This window comes from Anolis carolinensis, chromosome 1, assembly GCF_035594765.1.
Source record: "Anolis carolinensis isolate JA03-04 chromosome 1, rAnoCar3.1.pri, whole genome shotgun sequence".
Taxonomy (NCBI): domain Eukaryota; kingdom Metazoa; phylum Chordata; class Lepidosauria; order Squamata; family Dactyloidae; genus Anolis; species Anolis carolinensis.
In genome coordinates this window covers 149,702,231-149,721,557 of record NC_085841.1, presented here as the reverse complement: position 1 = coordinate 149,721,557, position 19,327 = coordinate 149,702,231, and the positions used below count along the sequence as shown (strand labels likewise).

General features: G+C 40.9%; 1 protein-coding gene across 6 annotated transcripts in view; it reads right to left on the bottom strand.

The window, feature by feature from the left end:
- The window catches only part of kcns3 (potassium voltage-gated channel modifier subfamily S member 3), a 76,860-nt gene that overhangs the window by 19,942 nt on the left and 37,591 nt on the right, over positions 1-19,327 (bottom strand). For 5 of the 6 annotated variants that reach the window (XM_062983972.1, XM_062983979.1, XM_062983976.1 and 2 more), the window contains one exon: positions 16,531-18,057. In XM_062983972.1, the coding sequence (XP_062840042.1) occupies positions 16,531-18,001 (1,471 nt within the window). In that variant the 5' untranslated portion in view covers positions 18,002-18,057. Of the gene's footprint in view, positions 1-16,530; positions 18,058-18,234; positions 18,356-19,327 lie in introns of all 6 variants that reach the window. The other variant, XM_062983987.1, reaches the window with a different exon arrangement.

The following is a 19,327-nucleotide window of genomic DNA, read 5'->3' as shown; positions in this document are numbered from 1 at the left end:
GTCAAAGGACATTCAGTATAATGCCAAGTTCAACTTTGTGTTTTTAAATACATTATAACTGTATCTTCAATTCACTTCTGGCGCGATAAAGAAATAAATAACCATGTTGTACCTCGCTTTGAGCTTCAAGGAGAGGTGGGCAATATATTGCTGATGATGAAGATAGTGATGTGTATAATTAAAATGATAGTGAATGAAGTGGCTGATATTCGGATTGACAGTTTTTGTTTTATTCTGTTGTTAGTAAAGAAGGCTTTTGTCATTGTGGGGAATTAAGTGAATTTCACCATTTCCACCATAGAACTAGTCATCTCTGCACTATTAGGCAGTGCAGAACCACATTTTAACATACACAAATACATGGCCTGGTGGAGTGGCAGAACCCGGCCACACATGTTCCCTTGTTCATCAATTCACTCACTCAGCTTCCATGCATAAGGGAGGAAGAGGATAGGACAGGGAAAGCAAAAAGAGGGAGGGAGACTGGTACATAGTTGTCCAGGGTGGTCAGAGTGCCACCATCATTTAGGTACGCTTTATGCGGGAGGCTAATTTAACTAATCTACAACACCATAAAACTGCTCACGAGGAAAAGAAGAGGAAGAACAGCCACCAATGGATGGTGAAGCAACAGCTCCCCCTCTGGTCGGAATCGTGAAGCTGGAAAGATGTTAAAAAATGCCTCTGTGTCTGTCTAAAAACTGAATGTTGTTTGTCTGTCGGCATTGAATGTTTGCCATATATGTGTTCATTGTAATCCGCCCTGAGTCCCCTTCGGGGTGAGAAGGGCGGAATATAAATACTGTAAATAAATAAATAAATAAAAGCATAAGAGCTGCTGCTGCAGCCACTTCCATTGCCCCTTACCCTTCTTTTACCATTGCTATCATCCCACCTGCCCACCCTGGTTCTCTCCTCCTTCTCTTCCCCTGTCCTACTCCCTCCATCACTCAAGACCCACCCTTCCTGAATGCATGAGAAAAGGCAGGTCCTCCTTCCTCATGTCCCGTCCCTCTGCACATGACTGATTGAATGAATGGATGCAAGAAAGAATATATATGCCCTCCCTTCTCATACTCCCCCTGTCCCAAACACCCTTCTGCCATATTCTAAGCATGTGAATGAACCAGGGAACATGTTTCCGGTCAGGACCAATCACCTTGTCAATACTGTACATAATACTTAACAGTTCAAAATGGACACTAGGGTTATCAAAGTCCCCATTATAATGACACAAGGCAGGAGAAGATTGTGTTGTCGAAGGCTTTCATGGCCGGGATCACAGGGTTATTGTATGTCTTTCAGGCTGTGTGGCCATGTTCCAGAAGCAGGAGAAGATTATCTGCAAATGCAGCGCCTGACTTACCAGGCACGTATGTTGCGGGGCGGGGGTTCCTCCAGGAAGATGGTGACGGCCGGGGGCTTCTCCTTCCCCGAAGCCCCCTGCTCAGTGGGAATTTTCCCACCACTGAGGGGCAGGCAGCCTATCAGCGGCCTGCCCCCTCCTCTAGCCAGAGGGCCAGGCCCACTGGCGATTGGCTAGGGTCGCCCCTTTTAAGGTGACCCCAGGCTGGCCCCAGTCACTGCACTTGCTTCTTATGGGCCTCCCTTCCCATCCTGCATTTGGTATTCTGTTATCTTTCCATCACAACTACCAAGTTGGCGTTTGGGCATGGGCCCTGGAACTTTGTTAAACTACAGTATATTATTCACATATAAATCAACCTTGTGTATAAATTGAGGACACGTTTGGGTGTCAAAAATTATGGACTTCGATATGGCCCATGGATATATTGAAGGTCATTTTGTGGAGAGGGGAAAGCACCAATGCTGACTCTGAGCAAGCCTGCCCTAGTCATTGCTATTATTTCTCTAACCAGGCATTCAAGAAAGACAGAAGTGGTAACATTCTTGCCTCGCACCACTATACCCAGAGATGGGGATGGTTACTTTTTAAATACAAGGTATGGTACAGTACTCACACTGACTGATAAATTGGCCTAAAGTGCAATAATAGTTTTCTCCCCATTAGCTTGGAGAGAGAGGCACTGAATTTTGCCTTCAGAGAGTTGCTATACATCAGATAACCTCAAGGCACACATACATTGCATATATTCATAGAATCATACAATCATAGAAACATAGAGTTAGAAGAAACAGAGGGTACATCCAAACAAAACCATGCCATGCAGGAATACACAAGAAAAGCACAGATAAGAACAAAATTCTGCACACTCTCCTCACTTCTGTGTTCATCTTCATTAATACTACTTGCCATCTTGAACACACTACAATGTCCTAGTTTTCATCTGTGAAATGTTAGAGAATATGTACATGTCTCTGGCCCTGTACCCTACCCACTGAGAAAGGAGGTTCCGAATCTGTAAGTAATTTGTTCATCCGAGACCACTGTACTCGTTCAGAGAAAAAACAATGAATTGCCTTTATTTTTCCAACAACGAACTGAACAACTCACACAGTCTTTCCTTTGAAGATCGGCAAGCATTAGAATAATAGGACTTAAGAGTTTGAAAACTATAACAAATAGCATCAAGAATTCTTTTAGCAGCAGCCAAAAATGTTTCCAAAATGATGAAAGGAGAAAAATCCTAATGGCTATTCTGGCATGATCTGAAATTAAGGTAGGCGCCAAAATGAGCCCTGCAGAGCTGAGCTGAAGCTCAGCAGGAAATGCAGTTGTACAAGCAACTTCAGCATCAGCACAAAAATCATATGGTCAGATATGATTATGTAAATCTTTCAACCTGAACAACAAAACACATCATCCACCAGGCAACGCAGAATCAGTTGTGTGCATGCACATCGTCTATTACTATGAAGATCAATATATAGTCAGTCCTTCATATTAGCTGGGGTGAGGGCCACACGGTTAAGAAAAACCTTTTTTAGACAACACTTTTCTCCAATGTGACTATAGGTCAACGTCATCCAGAGGTAGATCATAGAATTCCACTGACGGAGCTACAAGAACCCAGGGAAGCATTCTCTCCAAGAATCTTTACATACTCCATCACCCCTCTGTGGTCACCTTCCAGCTGAAGCTGAACACAGAGTCATGCAGGAAGAGCTAAAGAGACCATGGTAAAAGAATCTGTGAATAATCAAATCTGCAAAAGTGGAATTTACAAATCTGGAGGATTGACTAGATGTGGAGAAATTCCAATGAATTTCGAAAAGCTGGAAATTACCTTTACGTTTTTTTAAATTGTGTCAGAAGCAACTTGAGAACATGCTGCAAGTCGCTTCTGGTGTGAGAGAACTGGCCATCTACAGAGATGTTGCTCAGGAAACACCTGGATGCCTTACTGGGAGGCTTCTCTCATGCCCCCGCAAGCTAGAGCTGCCAAGTGGAAGCTCACCCTGTCTCGCGGATTCGAACCGGCAACGTTCAGGTCAGCAACCCAACTTTCAGATCAGCAGTTCAAAAGGGTTTAACCTCCATAGCTGACTGGGTGGAAGGCAGGCTGTGCTCCAGCTGGGGGCCATCCTCTGCTCTGCCACCTTCTTCCAACTGACTCAACCTACCAAATAACAGGGCTACCCTTGGATCAAATTCTCGATCCAAATAGGAATGTTCCCCAGTTGGGTGGACAGGGTGGGTGAGGAGGGTGCGAACAGGGCCAAAAAGCTCACCTCTTCGCTCCCTCCCCCCAACAACTAAACTGAGATTATCCCACATTAAAGATGAATTCTGAATTCTGTTAGAAAGGTGGTGTTCTCCAGACTGTAGAGATAAATATCCCTGCAAAGCCTTTTTCACGGGTTAGTATTTGAATGGGAAATATCCAAGAAATATTAGGCACTGCAGAGTATATTTCAGGGGGAAGAACTATTAAAACCCCTCCTTGAGACTCCCTTGTCAAAGAAAGCCCTCTGAAATTCATGAGGTGGTCACAAGTCAACAGAAAATATGAAGGCACACACACAACTTCCAGAAAGGTTTCTAGCAATGACATATCCATTCATTAGGAAATAAGCACTCTATACTTCCATTGGCTGTCTGTACTCGCATTTAATTTCTGCCTTTAGAGAACCACTCAGCATTTGCTGTAAAACATATTAGATCCCCCCACCTTCTCAGTAAATATATTCAGAACAGTGAAGATTTTTAAAAGTGGGAGAATCACTACAAGCACACTATGTTAAAGATGGGGAATTGTGAGGCTTTCAATATGTTGTTGAACTGCAACTCCCAGCATTCCTCACCTTTGACTATGCTGGCTGAGGTCTTCCTGATTCCCATGATTCAATTATCAAGTAAAATGTTAGGATTCCAAAACAACACAACTGCAGCCTCAGAGACAGCTACTCAGAAACACTTCTTCCATTACCGCTAACATTAACTGTAAAACTTTAGTCTTCCAGCAAACATTTTGCCAAGAGGACTAAATAACAGCACCTCTGACCAGAAGCCTCCCGCCTTCTCCCCACAACATCCCAAGGGAGCAATGCCGTATTCGAAGTCTCGAGCTTGCATCACGATTTCCTCACAGAGCGCTTGGCATGCACCATGCATTCCTGTAATGCAGCAATCCCGCATGCCTTTCTGTGCTCAGTACTTTAGCAGAGATTAATCCAGGTGCCAACATTTCTCAAGGAATCACAAAAATTTTATGACAGCTATCCAATCAGCATATATAGAGCTATATAACTGGCACTGCAATATTACACATATTAGCATTCTGTGAGGAGGAAAGAGGGGAATGACTCAGAAAAATATCAGAACTAATAGTACCAGCTACCGACCTTGCTTTTGCTAGTACCTTGAAGTACTTAGCTTATTTTGTAGCACTCACTTGCCTGCTACCTGCCAAAAAGAATAACCGCTTTCAAATGCTGAAAAAAAGCAGGGTTTGCATATGTGTACACCGTTATCACAATCTGTTGTGAATGGCTTTCAACTGAAAGGTGGGATACAGACAGAAATATGCAATCGTACTCAATGCCTTATAGGCAATGTTGGTAAACATGACCTTTTGGATTGCAACTCCCAGAATCTCTCAGCCAGCATGACAGTACATGAACACTGAGGGATTCCAGGAGTTTTAGTCCAAAATAGTCTGCGATTCTGTATCACAATCTATGCTATGTAACTTTATGAACTCATAGCCACATTATATTGGCCAACACACATTTTACTACCTCAAATGTTAGACCTGTTTCTGGGTATATGTGACCTGATTCCAAAAATGTGACCTGTTTCCCCCCATCAACTCTAGTTTTTCAGATACAGAACATATGCCACCTACCATTTGCCACCTGCTGGTCCATAAACAACCATGATAACAATATCTAAGAAATTAGAACTGATGCAGTCTAGCCAACGCACATTTCTGAATCAGCACTCCAAACAATCCTAGGAACAGACCTAAAAACCAAGATACCAAGAAAAAATGTTTTTGTTGAGTTGTGTTGTGAAGCTACACTCCAGGACACTGGCAAGAATGATCTGAGGTGTATTGGGTGCGCCTGATGATCATCAAACACTTCTGATGTGAATCAAGTACCTTCTGGTGCTCATTGGAGACATCTAATTCACATTGGGTACTTCTGTTACACTCCAGCACTTCGCAGGCAATGTCTGGATGCACACTTGGAATATTCTGATGTGCATTGGTGCTCATTGGACTCAGGGCAGTGACACATCTACTTAACATATGAGCATTCATTGCATGTGCAATGGGTGCCCATATGTTTCAACCCCATGGTGAATATAAACATTTTGAAACTGCTCAGTTGTATTTTCCACACAACCAAGTTCACTTATGAAAGTGGTTCTCAACCTGTGGGTCCCCAGATGTTTAGGCCTTCAATTCCCAGAAATCCCAACAGCTGGTAAACTGGCTGATATTTTTGGGAGTTGTAGGCCAAAACACCTGGGAACAGACAGGCTAAGAACGACTGACTTATGAAGATGTAAGTCCTATGCTAAACTTACAACTTAAATCAGGTGACTTTTATTTAGCACATTCTTCTGGATATGCTAGTTCTGTGAAGCCACTATAAACCAGCCCTAAACCATATAGCTATTTGCCACCAACCATTTTCTCTGGACCTGTAAGAGGACAGGGAGCTGCCTTATACTGTGTCAAACCATTGGTTCATCTCACTCACCACAGGCAGTGATTGCCCAAGTTTCAGGCAGTACTCTTTCCCTGCCTTGCATAGAGAAACCAGGGATTGAATGCATTATTTTTGCTTGCAAAGCATGCATCCTACCATGTACTACAGCCCTTCCATTGTACACTGCAGAGGGAGGTATACTGCAAAGACCTCTGTCAGTCTCACCTCCATCTGTCTCACCTGAGAGTGCAATGCAAGAGACCATAAATAACAGTCCACTGTCACTTCAGGACAGGACTTGGAGATGTACTTTCAAGAAGAATGAATATAATGAGATGCCAAAGCCCATCCATAAATAAACAGAGGCGGGATGATGCTCCGAGTCCCACAGTAAAAGCAGAATGGTGCTAACAATGCAACGTAGGCATCTTTGCATACTTTTCATAATTTATTCATAATCAGAATTTGGCTGCTCTTGTTCAATGACTTTTTTATTTGAAGGGCAAAGTACATGCAACTCCAGTTAACATGTCATTTGCCACCTTACTTCTCAGTGACAAGACTGTTTAACTTCACCTCAAGGCAAAAAGCCTTGTCTTCTTGATTTCCACTTCCAAGAGAAATTTGATTCTCTTCCCACTTTAACATTACCAGGATTACTCTGCTTTAAAATAAATCCAGCAGAGCAGAAATAATTGCCGATGAGGCATCACTTCCTGCCCAAATTTAACCATCCTGAGTATTTTTCCTAATGTATTATAACCTCAAATGAGTTCTGCTGAATATGTGATGTAGAATTGAGCTCAAATGATAAATAACTTCAGCATAGAATTCTCATAGTAATTGCTTGTCATTGGTTAAAAATGATGAAAAAACCTCTTCCCTGAATGCCATCCAGTTTTATCTCATCCCTCAATCTTTCCAACCCAGGCTTTCACATTCCAGTCTTTTAAATTGAATGGGAATTATACCTCCAATGGCAGTTATAATAATTCATAGCAATGGGAGAGGAAAATCCCAATGTATTAACTGTTTAGCTGATCTCTGTCTCTAACTGATATGTTCAAAAATGCATGTTAAATTTAAGCAAATCCATTTCAAGTAGACTTGGATAATTAAAATCCAGTACAGGCCGTCCCCCAGTAACAAACAAGATAGTTCTGCAGATTTGGCTTAAGTTGAATTTGTATGTAAGTCAGCAGAGGTATATTTTAAGTGTAAATTCAGATAGATAAATAAATAGATAGATAGATAGATAGATAGATAGATAGATAGATAGATAGACAGACAGACAGACAGACAGACAGACAGACAGACACACACACACACACACACACACACACACACACACACACACACACACACACACATCCTTTGGACAGCATAAGGAAGGGATAATACCCATGTGGTGTTTATTTTGCTGCCTGTGCGCCCCCCCCCCCCCCAGTTCAGAAGATGTCACCTCACTTTCTGTCCCTGACCATTGGATTTTGAAAAAAAATACTTGTAAAAATAAAGATTTGTGATAAAGTTTCTGTTGAGACCCCTTTTCTCAATGATAACACTTTAAGGGGTGAATTTCCCTTCCGATGGGGAAATTTCTCTCACTTCTTGTTGTCTCACCCCTATTCATAACTAGGAGTCATTTGTAAGTTGGAGGTTTGTAACAGAGACTGCCTGTACTATGTATCATTGAGAACAACACAGTAGGACTGAACTCAAAGTAGAGATACAACATTTCTAGAAACTAGTTTCCCTTTATTTTTCCAGACCTTTATATTTCTAATTCAAATATGTGTTTGGCCATGGAATCCAGGAACTATCCTTTGAACAGTAACTCTCTTATGTGTCTTTCTTACTACAGAATTACAGCACTGATACCACTATGGAATCCAATAATTTGTAGTTCTCTGTCAGAGAAGTATCAACAGACAATAAAGGCCAGGCTTCTGTAGGACTGAGGCAGTTAAAGAAGAATCAGGGAGCTCTAACTGCAGTGGGAAAGGGCTCCTAATCTATCCCTCCTCAAATGGATACTGTGAAGAGAAAATGTGTAACTGAGGTTCAGATTGTGCCACACTGAGCTAGTTTGGGGCAGCAATTACTCCAACAAGGAGAAGCAAATTGCTTCATGACTAGTACCAACCTATCTATGTATGGGCCACTGGATTCAACTGGCCTTCTTTTAAGTAAGTAGCTACAATTTTCCAGCCTTAGACCTTCCTTCAATTTGATACCAATGGCTATTATAGCTGCATGAGATGTCCTTCTAGAACACATCAAGATGAACAAGATATTCTTGGACCTGGAGTTTAGGTTAGGAGAATAGCCCACACTTATTGTGCAGTCACTCCTGACTGTCTTCATGGCATACTTCCCTTCCGGTGTTTATCACAGGATAAGCCAAGTTAACCCTGTTGAGCGCCATGTTAAGAAAAATCAAGGGATGCCCCAGAGTTTGGCTGAAACTCTGGAGCAACTTTGCAGCTTTAGCCCAGTGTGAACAGTAGGACTGGGTCCAATATGAACGGATCCACTGTCCACATTGGCTGCCACTGCTGCCAAGCCTTTTTTCCTAAAAGAGGAAGAGGATGAAGAGGATTTTTTCCCATTATGTTGATTAAAAATCTCTGTCTTGCACATCTATCCATCACGTATGTATAGAAGCAGGTCTAGGGCCAGGAGTGGCCATTTTCCCCCCTGGAATCTAGCAATATCCTAACAGTTTTCCAAAATCGGGACAAATTGTCAGTTTGCTTCTGATTCTAACCTAGGGAGATAGAAGAAGGGAGAAAGGGATGAAGAGACTCAGCGCATACAGTCTATTTTTTTCTTAATAGAAGAATCACTATCTTGGAAGGTTCTAGGAATGATAATTCCTCATTTTTTGGGGGGTGGGGATCTAGATGCATTTGGGGCCACAGTTAGGTAGGAGCCATATATTGCCCAACCCTGATATACATATACATAAACACATGCAAATTCAATGCATACATACACACACGCCACTGGAGTTTATGACACCACAACACTGCATACTCTAGTTGAAAAAAGAAATGAGATGTCAGCTTAATTCAGACCAGTTTGCTCTATTGGCACCAATATCTTATTTTCCACATTACCAGAAACCTTCAGGATTCATCGGGAAGAATAAACGAAGGAGAATGCTGAAGGGGACTTCAAAAATAGGGGAAATGACCTTTTACTGAAAAGTAAAAGGAAGAATTGTTTCCAAAGAAGCGAGGCCTTTACTCCTGGGGTTTACATAATTCTGGCTGGAAGAAATGCCTGCTATCTCGCTGTGTGTCTGGGAACGAAAAGGCTCTGATGTGTGTATGCCTTCACGTTGCCTATAGACCTGTGACAATCGTATGAAATTCACAGTGTTTTCTTTGGAAAGGAATACTGTACTCAGAAGTGGTTTTGCCAATTCCTGCCTCTGAAATACAGCCTGTACAACTTGTGCTACTCTTTGACAGTCTCCCATTCAAGTACTAACTAGATTGACCATACTTAGCTTTCAAAATCAGACTAGACCTGGTGCCTTTGGGGTATTTATACCAGCAGAAAAGTCCCAATAGCTTAAACACATTCAAGTACTCTATTAACATTACTGTTAAGTTCTGAAGTGGCTATTAATTGCAAATCAAAGTTGTGGTTTCAAATGAGTAGGATACATGATTGACTCATGCCAGGGCTGAGCCAAAACTTTTTCTTGCTGCGGGCAAAAGACTAGATGATGCATTCCTTGCATCCAGTTAAGAGAATCTGTCAGTCCAATTTAAATTTAGCACACACAAAGGAGAATGACATAAGCAAATTTGGACACCGAGGCCTTGATTCACCTGGTTCACCATGAAATCCAACATTTATCACCAGCCCTCAAAATTACGACACACAACAAAAATATGCAAACATCATACTGGAATAGTGAATGAGACAGACAGTATTTTTTATACTAGTGCTACTCAACTTGAGCTCTGTGGATCACTACCAAGTCAACAAGACACCAGTATTTGCTTTGTGACAAATTTCCAGGAAAGAAATATACATCTGTGGTCAATAGGTACCAACATCATATCTCTCCTTGTACATCAGGAAAAAAGCCAGCCCCTCTGCCCCATCAACCAACATGAGAAACATTAGTTTTGACCACTGTTTCAAACTGGGAAACTGCACCATTTCTATCCAGGAAGAATGCAAGCAGCAAGAGCAACTGATATAGCAGGAGGAAAATGGAAGAACCATTAACACACTCATCTTTCCTTCTACTTCCTCCCTTCTTTATGCATCTTTGCCTTTATGTTATTTATATGACCTGCTTTAAAATACAGAGTTTATCTATGAAGTGGGGGAATGATAATAAACATTAATAGGTTGGAGCGATCCTAACAGAGAGATACAGAGGAGGGGGTGCAAGACAATTCATGTACCATGTAAAAGCCTTGTCCTCCCAGTATTGCAGTTATTAGTCACTTGCTCAGTATCCTGTCTGGAACTCACTTGTCATCCAACCAAGCTAATAATGTAATGAAGCAATAACGAAAATGCCAACATGCCCAATGTCAACAAAACTTGACATAGCAAGTATGATGCCTGCAGAATGCCTGCAAGACTGGCTCAGGCTGGAAGCTCTTCAGGAGAAGACAACTAGGTGAGATGGCAGCCCACCCAGGTTGTCACTCTGGGCCGGAGGTAGGTGATTCCAAGGTTGCTGGTAACCGGTGCCCAAGGCAGCTCCCTCACTCTCTGTAATAAGCCCTGGCCACTATTTCGTATTATGAAACTGGACTCTCTTCAGTATTAACACAGCCCTAGCTTTGGTACTGAGAGAAGGCAAATGATATGAAGGAGTATTCATTGAAATGGAGGTTAAGGAGCCTCAGTATCAGGGAGAAGCTATTTGGAAATCTAAGTTGTGAGTTAACCAGAAAAGTCTTTGGGAGCAATCAATAATATCTGTGAGATTTTTTTGTTGTGTGTCAGGAGCGACTTGAGAAACTGCAAGTCTGGTGTGAGGGAATTGGTCGTCTGCAGGGACATTGCCCAGGGGACACCTAGGAGGCTTCTCTTATGTCCCCACATGGAGTTGGAGCTGACAGAGGGAGCTCATCCACACTCTCCCCAAGTTGGATTCGAACCAGCAACCTTCAAGTCAGCAATTCAACCTTCAAGTCATCAATCCTGCCCGCACAAGGGTTTAACCCACTGCGCCACTGGGGGCTCCTTATCTGTGAGTTGTGAATCTTAAATAAAAACACAAATAATATCCCTTTGAGCCAGCTTTCCAAAGCAACATGTTTCAGAACATGCTAGTTCACGTCACAGCACTTTGACCACTTTCATCAATGAAACATTTTATCATGAATTGTATAGGTAATGGATAATAAGTGGCTTATTCCTTTTAAGGCAACAAAATCTGATACAAGAGCTTTACCATGGATTGATATCACTCAAGTGTATGATTGGGGATTGCTGAGACAAATAGGCCTGCTCTGAACACTTTATAAATGAATCCATCAAGTCCAATTAAAATGAAGTCTCTGGAGAGCAATATTGTTCCACTTCTGGGTTACATATCCAGCGATGGCACTGAAAATGGGAATTGCCTAACAAAATGCAAAACTACAAAGGAGGTTGAATGATACCGCGACACCTGAGTGTTATATCTGCGCATACACACAGACACACACAAATACACACGCTCCTGCCTAGAAGTTAAAATAATCACAATCTCAAATTCCAAAGATCGCCTGTCAAAGCTTTTAAGAACATTCCAGCTGATAATCGGAAAACTGATGCTTCTGCAGTTATCGCAGCCTGGAGCATTCAAAACTCAACATGAAAAGGCTAGATGAGCTTTGCTATCTCTGCAGTGATGCCATGCTCCAATATCTCCCTTCATGGAAATAAACTGCCCATCCTTTTTAATCTGGTTCACTGGTTTTGATTTGATTCCCTAATACCACCACTAGTACACTAGACTTTGTCCATTGTCTACTGTAGGTAGCCAATGACAGACTGGGCAGAAACCAAACTAACTAAATTATAGAGACATCAAGTGAAGATGCTAAGATATGTCCGGGATTGGATACATGATTTTTTTTTTATAAAGGACAATTCACATATGAAAACTGCATAGATTCAGTAAAAAGTTCCAACATTAGTTACTTGGCATTATCAATCTAGTCAGACTAAGAAAGAAATATAATTTATCTTCCATCTTTATCCTGTCTTTTTTCTAGGGAAATCAGGGCATGTATATGTTTCTTCCTAATTCCCTCCAGTGAATCATTATAACAACTTTGCAAATAGGTTAGATGCAGAAATGTTAGTTATGCTAAGGCAACTTTTTGGTTCTATGGCCATTTCAATCTGGGTCTGCCTGGCTAAATTCATCATTGTAGCCACTACGCCTACCTGCCAATGCATTAGTTGGGGATCCCATTTTGAGACCTTTTCCAAAGTAGCTGCCAGGAAGATTTGAACGCTAAGCAACTTAGGAAGGAAACACTGACCTTCATTGTCACATCAGTCCACTCCCACAGAAAAAAAAGGCAAGCTTTCTGAAAATCTCATATTTTGTTTTCCACAAGATCAAAAACTAACCAAAAACATGGCTTGTCAACATTTATGCAGCTGGTAAACCCAAGTACAACTTGAGAGTATAGGGAAGGCCTCCAATCATCACTGGCAAATTTCATTAGTAACTTTCTTTAAAGATCTCACTACAAAACATCTGTAAAACACAGGAAAATAAAGGCTGTGCATACATTGCCATTTAATGCTGAGTAGAAATTGCATTAGCCAAGTGCATCCACACAATGCACACAATTTAATGTGATTTAACCCACGCTATGTCAATTTATCTATCTTGACACGACATTAGAAAAAACATGAGGAGAGTTCCGAACCATCTAGGAAGATCCTGACCCTTCCTGGTGTTTCAGCAATAGAGACTGCTATCTTGGATCCCCATGTGGGATCCAATATTTTATTTCCTTAGCCACCCCACACAAGCTCAAGCAACTCAAGGAAGTGGAATGGCAGTGCCTTCCTGCTCCTCAGCATTACATTCCCTCCACCCCAACAGAAAAGCATCCTTTGCAAGTGCTGCCTGCTTTTTACTTCCTCATTCTTCATCATTCAATGTGCAAAGCAGCTTTGGAAAGAGGAGAGGGCTTACTGCTCCCAGGTTCCTTTGTTTCCTGAATAACTCAGAATCAAGAAGTATAGACCCTGCAGAAACGCAAGGGATGATATCCAGCACAGTTGGGCTGTCTGGCTAGTCTCCTGCCATGGAGGCAACTTAGTATGGTAAAGGTAAAGGTTTTCCCCTGACGTTAAGTCCAGTTGTGACCAACTCTGGGGGTTGGTGCTCATCTCCATTTCTAAGCTGAAGAGCCAGTGTTGTCCGTAGACACTTCCAAGGTCATGTGGCCGACATGACTGCATGGAGTGCCGTTACCTTCCCGCCGGAGCGGTACCTATTGATCTACTCACATTGGCATGTTTTCGAACTGCTAGGTTGGCAGGAGCTGGGGCTAACAGCAGGTGCTCATTCTGCTCCCGGGATTTGAACCTGGGACCTTTCGATCTGCAAGTTCAGCAGTTCAGCGCTTTAACACACTGTGCCACCACCAGGGGCAACTTAGTATAGACACATTTTATTCTGTTTCCAGATGCATTTTGTGCTTGTGTGGAAGGGCCCACAGTCCCATTTGTAAAGAATAATATTTTTCCTTGGATTTGGATCAGAGAGACCCATGCTTGTCTCTCATTAGCAGCTGTGTTTCTGAGGCTTTTGTTCTGTATCTCTGCAGAGTATTGAGTAGAAAAGCTTAGTCACAAAACTAGAATCATTGCAGCAAAGCTATATTGAAGGTTTCTAGATTCTGTGCTTGACTACAATGACAACAATTTTGCAACCCGTAATCTTTTCTCAATTATCCGATGTTGCTTGAAACACCCAACAAGTAATGCAAAATTTCCTTCTGCCCTTGCATATTTGTATTTTGCAATAAGCAAGTGTATTGTTTTTGCATATGCTGTTAAAGTCCAGTTTTGTGCTTTTAGGGGGATGTCTGTATGTTTTAAATATCACTACACTGGTGCACAGAGTGACTGCCAAAGGGTTGTTAAGCTTCTACATATCAGTTGGTGGTTCAACTGCCTTAAATGGAAGAATTAGGACCTGCCATTCTGCCATGAAGACCAAAAATGGTGCACATTAGCCAAATCTGCTGCTATGAAATCTCTTGCTGTACATATAGGATGCTCAACTTTATACAGTAATGTAGCATCCTGCAGGTGTTTACAATAATTCCTGTTCAATGTTTTTGTGGGTGGCTGGGTGACGGAAATCAGAAGCCATTGGAATTCTTGTTTATAATATCATGGACAGAGAGGATAACGCTGCAACTCCATTTATAGCAAGCTGTGATAACTCCCTTGAACAGCACCCATTGAGAACAGAACTAATGCTTCATTTCCCATGTCATGTATACTGTCATTATCACCAAAACAAAGGAAGTACACTAAGGATAGAAACCTGAGTCTAAATACAAGAGCAATCCTTGTTGCCTCACCAAGGATTGGGAAGACAGCTAAACATTTGAAATAGATATTCATGAAAATACATGCAAGGATGGATTTGATCAAAATGTCATAGGGATTCATTGCTAATTTCATTCTTGAGAGGAACTAGTAATTTTAGTTGCAAGAAAATCTTGAAAACTACACACAATTATGTCATAGAAAATTATTTGTGTTTGTACATTATCTCCCTAGCACTTTTTTCTGTACAGAAAGTAACAGTCTGATATTTCTGAACAGAAATCAGTTTTGCTCAGAAAATTCAATTCTTAGGGACTTATTTTGTGCACAATATATTTTTGCACACAAAAACATCCAGAACAAGTCCCAAATGGTTAAAGGCTCTTTTTGGTCCAGAGTTCTACTAATCAGGGTTTCCTGATGTGTAAGGAACATTTTTTCAACATATTCAAGTATTGTTTCCATCTTATGAGACACACAGGAAAACCACAACGGCTCTATAGATAGATACTGCTGGGCTTATTGAAGTCACCTTGAATCATTTGCACTATTATAAGGTGCTCTTTGGGATCTTTCACACTGCATGGTTAAAGTATTATGATTTCATTTTAAATACCTATGAGATCTTGGGATTTGCAATTTACAGAGAGGCTTTTAGAATTCTCGGCCAGAATGCCCCTTTCTGGTGCCTCTGGCGCCAAACTGCAAATCCCAGGATTCCATAAGATGCATCCATGGGAGCTAAAATAGAAACAGAGCAGCATAATTGTGCAGTGCGAATGTGTCCTTATTTTCTGATCATGAGATTCGTATGGGATGACCAATGAATTTTGTGTCAGTGTCCAAGACTTATAGCTTTTGGATTCCTTCCTGCTTTGTCAATTAAGACAATGGGATGGAAGGATGAATTGACTGCTTGACTGAGTGCTTTTTCTGCAAATAATAAAAATACCAGACTGGTCTGTGGTGCATAGCTTCAGATATTAATGAAGGCAGCAATAAAGCAGAGCCTGGAAAAGTCATAATCTGAAAGAACCACAACTCCCAGAATCCCCTCCACTATGTAGTCAAAAAAAGTAATATTATCAGGCTTTGATTTTTGGCTGGCCCATGAAGTAGTAATGCCAAAGTCTCCTTGATAGGCAAGTCCAATAATAACCAGGACTCTACAACAGAAACATGCAACTTCTCCTTTCAAGATAATTTAGTTATATCCTTCTAATCAATTTGCGGAAAAGTGAAGGAGTATGAGACCTGTAGTCCCCACAAAACTAGAAGGCACCAGATTGACTGCCCTACATTTTGTATTTTGTCTTTTGCTGCTTTCATTAAAAACCTGAACCCTCCATCACACCAAGTAAAGCCTAGAAGGACTGTAGCTGAAGAATGCAAATGCATGCAAAGCTATCTCTAGCTTCAGAATGCATTGAATATTAACATCAGATGCTAAGAACTCCCTGCTTTGATTTAGAAATATTTTTGCATCATTGTGAATACTAGTTCATTTCATATGTGTTTGTGTTGTCTTCAGCAATATTTGCACACAAGAATATCACCTTTTGTGGTACACTTCCTAGGTGCTAACAATTCACCATTTCTTGAGAAGCAATCAGTTCAAGCAACACATTCTTTAAAAAGTTATCAGTTCTGGCTGAAGAAATAAATGCACAATATTCTTTTCCTACATCATGAAAAAACTAAACCACCACATGCAGCCTTTCTATCCTTAAGCCTCATCTAAACAGTAAAGAATGTGCTACATCATTAGAGCAAAGAATGCCCTAATATGGCAGAGAGTTAAATACCCTGAGAATTAAGTGCTCTTTATCAAAGCTGTGCTAATATTAGAAGGAAATAGTAAAGAAAGAGATTCAACTCATTTTCCTGTACCATTCTGGAAAGATGTTGCGTTATAAACATCATCAAGATCTTGGATACTGGAGGCATCTGTTGAATCTTGATCGTTGGCTACAATTCCTACAGAAGAAAGGCTAGAAATAAAGGAGTGCATCTTTTTTGCATAAATATCCCTAATGTTAAAATAAGGGAGCTCATTGGTCTTCTCCTTGGGGTCATCATTGCAAGGGTCCACGTCCATATCCTTCTGCTTCTGGTAGTATTTTGAAAATTTGTTGAAAATGATGGTGATGGGAAGTGATACCACCAGGATTCCACAGATAATGCAGGTTGTGCCAATAATCTTTCCCATAAAAGTGACAGGGAAGGTGTCCCCATAGCCAACAGTAGTCATGCTGATTGTGGCCCACCACCAGCAGATTGGGATGCTCTGCAACTCCGATGTGTCATCATCTTTTTCCACCGAGTAGACCAAAACAGAAAAAATAGAAATCCCGACAGCCAGGAACAAAAGCAGAAGTCCAACCTCATGGTAGCTGTGCCTTAACGTTGCACCCAAAGAGCGAAGTCCAACTGAGTGCCTTGCGAGCTTCAATATACGAAATATCCTCATTAACCGTAGGATCTGAACCACCTTCCCCATGTTTTCGATGTCTTCACTCTCTTCCTCCTTTGTGTGCACAGCCAAAGTGGCATAGAAAGGAATGATGGAGACAAAGTCGATAATGTTTAGAGGGTTCTTCCAGAACTTTTTTTGACTTGGTGCAGCAGCCGACCTGATCATCAGCTCTGAGGTGAACCAGACGATGCATATGATCTCCACAACTTCCAGAATAGGATTTTCAATCTCTCTTTCTTTGGCATCCAGTTTTTGGAATTCCGGCATACTGTGGATACACATGGTCACAATAGATGCAAGGACCACGCTCAAAGAAGAAACAGCAATCAGTTTGGCTGACAAACAAGATGCAGGATTCTCCATGGTAACCCATATTTTCTTGCGCAAGTCCCCAAAACACTGTTTATCAAACTTCTCAAGCTCCTTCTCAAATATGGATGACTCTTCTTCAGAAGAGTCCAGGCTTCCTGCATTGCTTTTATTCTCCCAGTCTTTATCTGGGCTCTCTTCCTTCTTTTCTTGGTACCTGTTGCTGCAGCAGGAATCAATGAAGAGTTCATTGATCCCCCAGTACTCAATTTCCTGACAAAAGGAGAACACACAAAGCTCTTCCATAACGTGGAGCTTACCCGTGTAATAGAAATTCAGCACATATCGGAACAAAGAAGGATTTCGGTCAAAATAATATTCTTTGTCTGCAACGCTGTAATCATCACAAAGTTCCAGAATAGCTTCTTCCGAATGGCATTTGAGCAACTTCCCAAGTCTTGTATGGGGAAATCTGAGTAAGGTACTTTGGCCAATGGACTGCTTGAAGCCACCTACATTCAAGTTGACAAGCTCTTCATCTTGTCCCAGTCTGTGGAAAAATTCACCATACACCATTTTGAACACTGCAAGGTCTGTGGCCTGCTTGCAAGGCACATAATATTCCACTGCGCCTAAAAAGCAATCAAAGATATACTAAGGTAATTCAGTCCATTCTTGTTCTCACTGCAATTACTTTTGATCTTTACTTACTGTGAGACGTTTTATTAAAAAATACAAGGATGAAATAAAAATGTCACGTACAGCGCTAAAACATTTTCAGCAAGATAAAATTAAATTACAGTACTTACAGAGTTTATTAAATCAGACTTCACAATCTTGAATAAAACACAGCCTGGTTTACAGCTCTCTCACTTCATCACCCCATTCATCCCAGAATTGGGAAAAGATACTTAATTCATTAAGCTTGTCCTGTAGTTGAATCATATTTAAATTACTGTTCATTCTTCTGAGAATTAAAGCATTTTTCAGGTAGGCTGCTCATAACACTATGTAACAACATTTGAAAAATGTTCTGTTACTGGTTTGAAAGTGTTATTTGTTTAATTGTGCAGTACTTACTTTGAATGTAGTTGTTATACTCCAGAAACTTATTTTTTGTTTTCTGTACTTCTATTACCTAAAACCTAAAAGTTTATAATTTTCCTTAATGAAAGTATGTTCAAAAACATTTTTTGCAGTCTAATAAACTTTCCCCATGTTTTTATGATAAAACCAAGTAGGAAATTGCTCTTATAACCCAGGAACAAAATTAGATGTTATTATGTTTTTAATTGTGTCTTAGCCTGTAATCTTTGTTTATGCTGGGCTTGGTCCCCACGTAAGCCGGCCCGAGTCCCTTCGGGGATATGGTGGCGGGATATAAAAATAAAGTTATTTTTATTAAAAAAAACAAAATTCTAAGATTCTTCAGTTTATCCCAGAATTGTGTCAATTTTTTTAAAAAAAAGACCAACCCTAATGCAGTCAAATATTTAAAGGTATCAGATTTCATCTGATCTTGGAAACTAAGGATTGATTAGTACTTGAATAGCAAACCATCCATATCACTCAGAGGAAGGAACTGGTAAACTACCTTAGAGTATGCCTTGTCTAAGAAAAATTCAAGGGACATCATAAGTCAGCAAGCCATGTGATATATACACCACATGTTGAGCCATGGACATGCGTTATCACCATCACATTGTACCAGCACAGACATGTATCAGGAATCGTTTCTAGCCTCTATGGGAATTGTCCAGGTCCTCTAGTGTGACTCTATGTTAACTTCTAGCAGAAGAGCTCATGCCTACTCATGGTTTCCTGTTTCCACAGTAGGTTCAGGACTTTATAGTCCACAGGAAAAAAAATATCAACATCCTTTTCATTTTCCTTTTCTAAAGG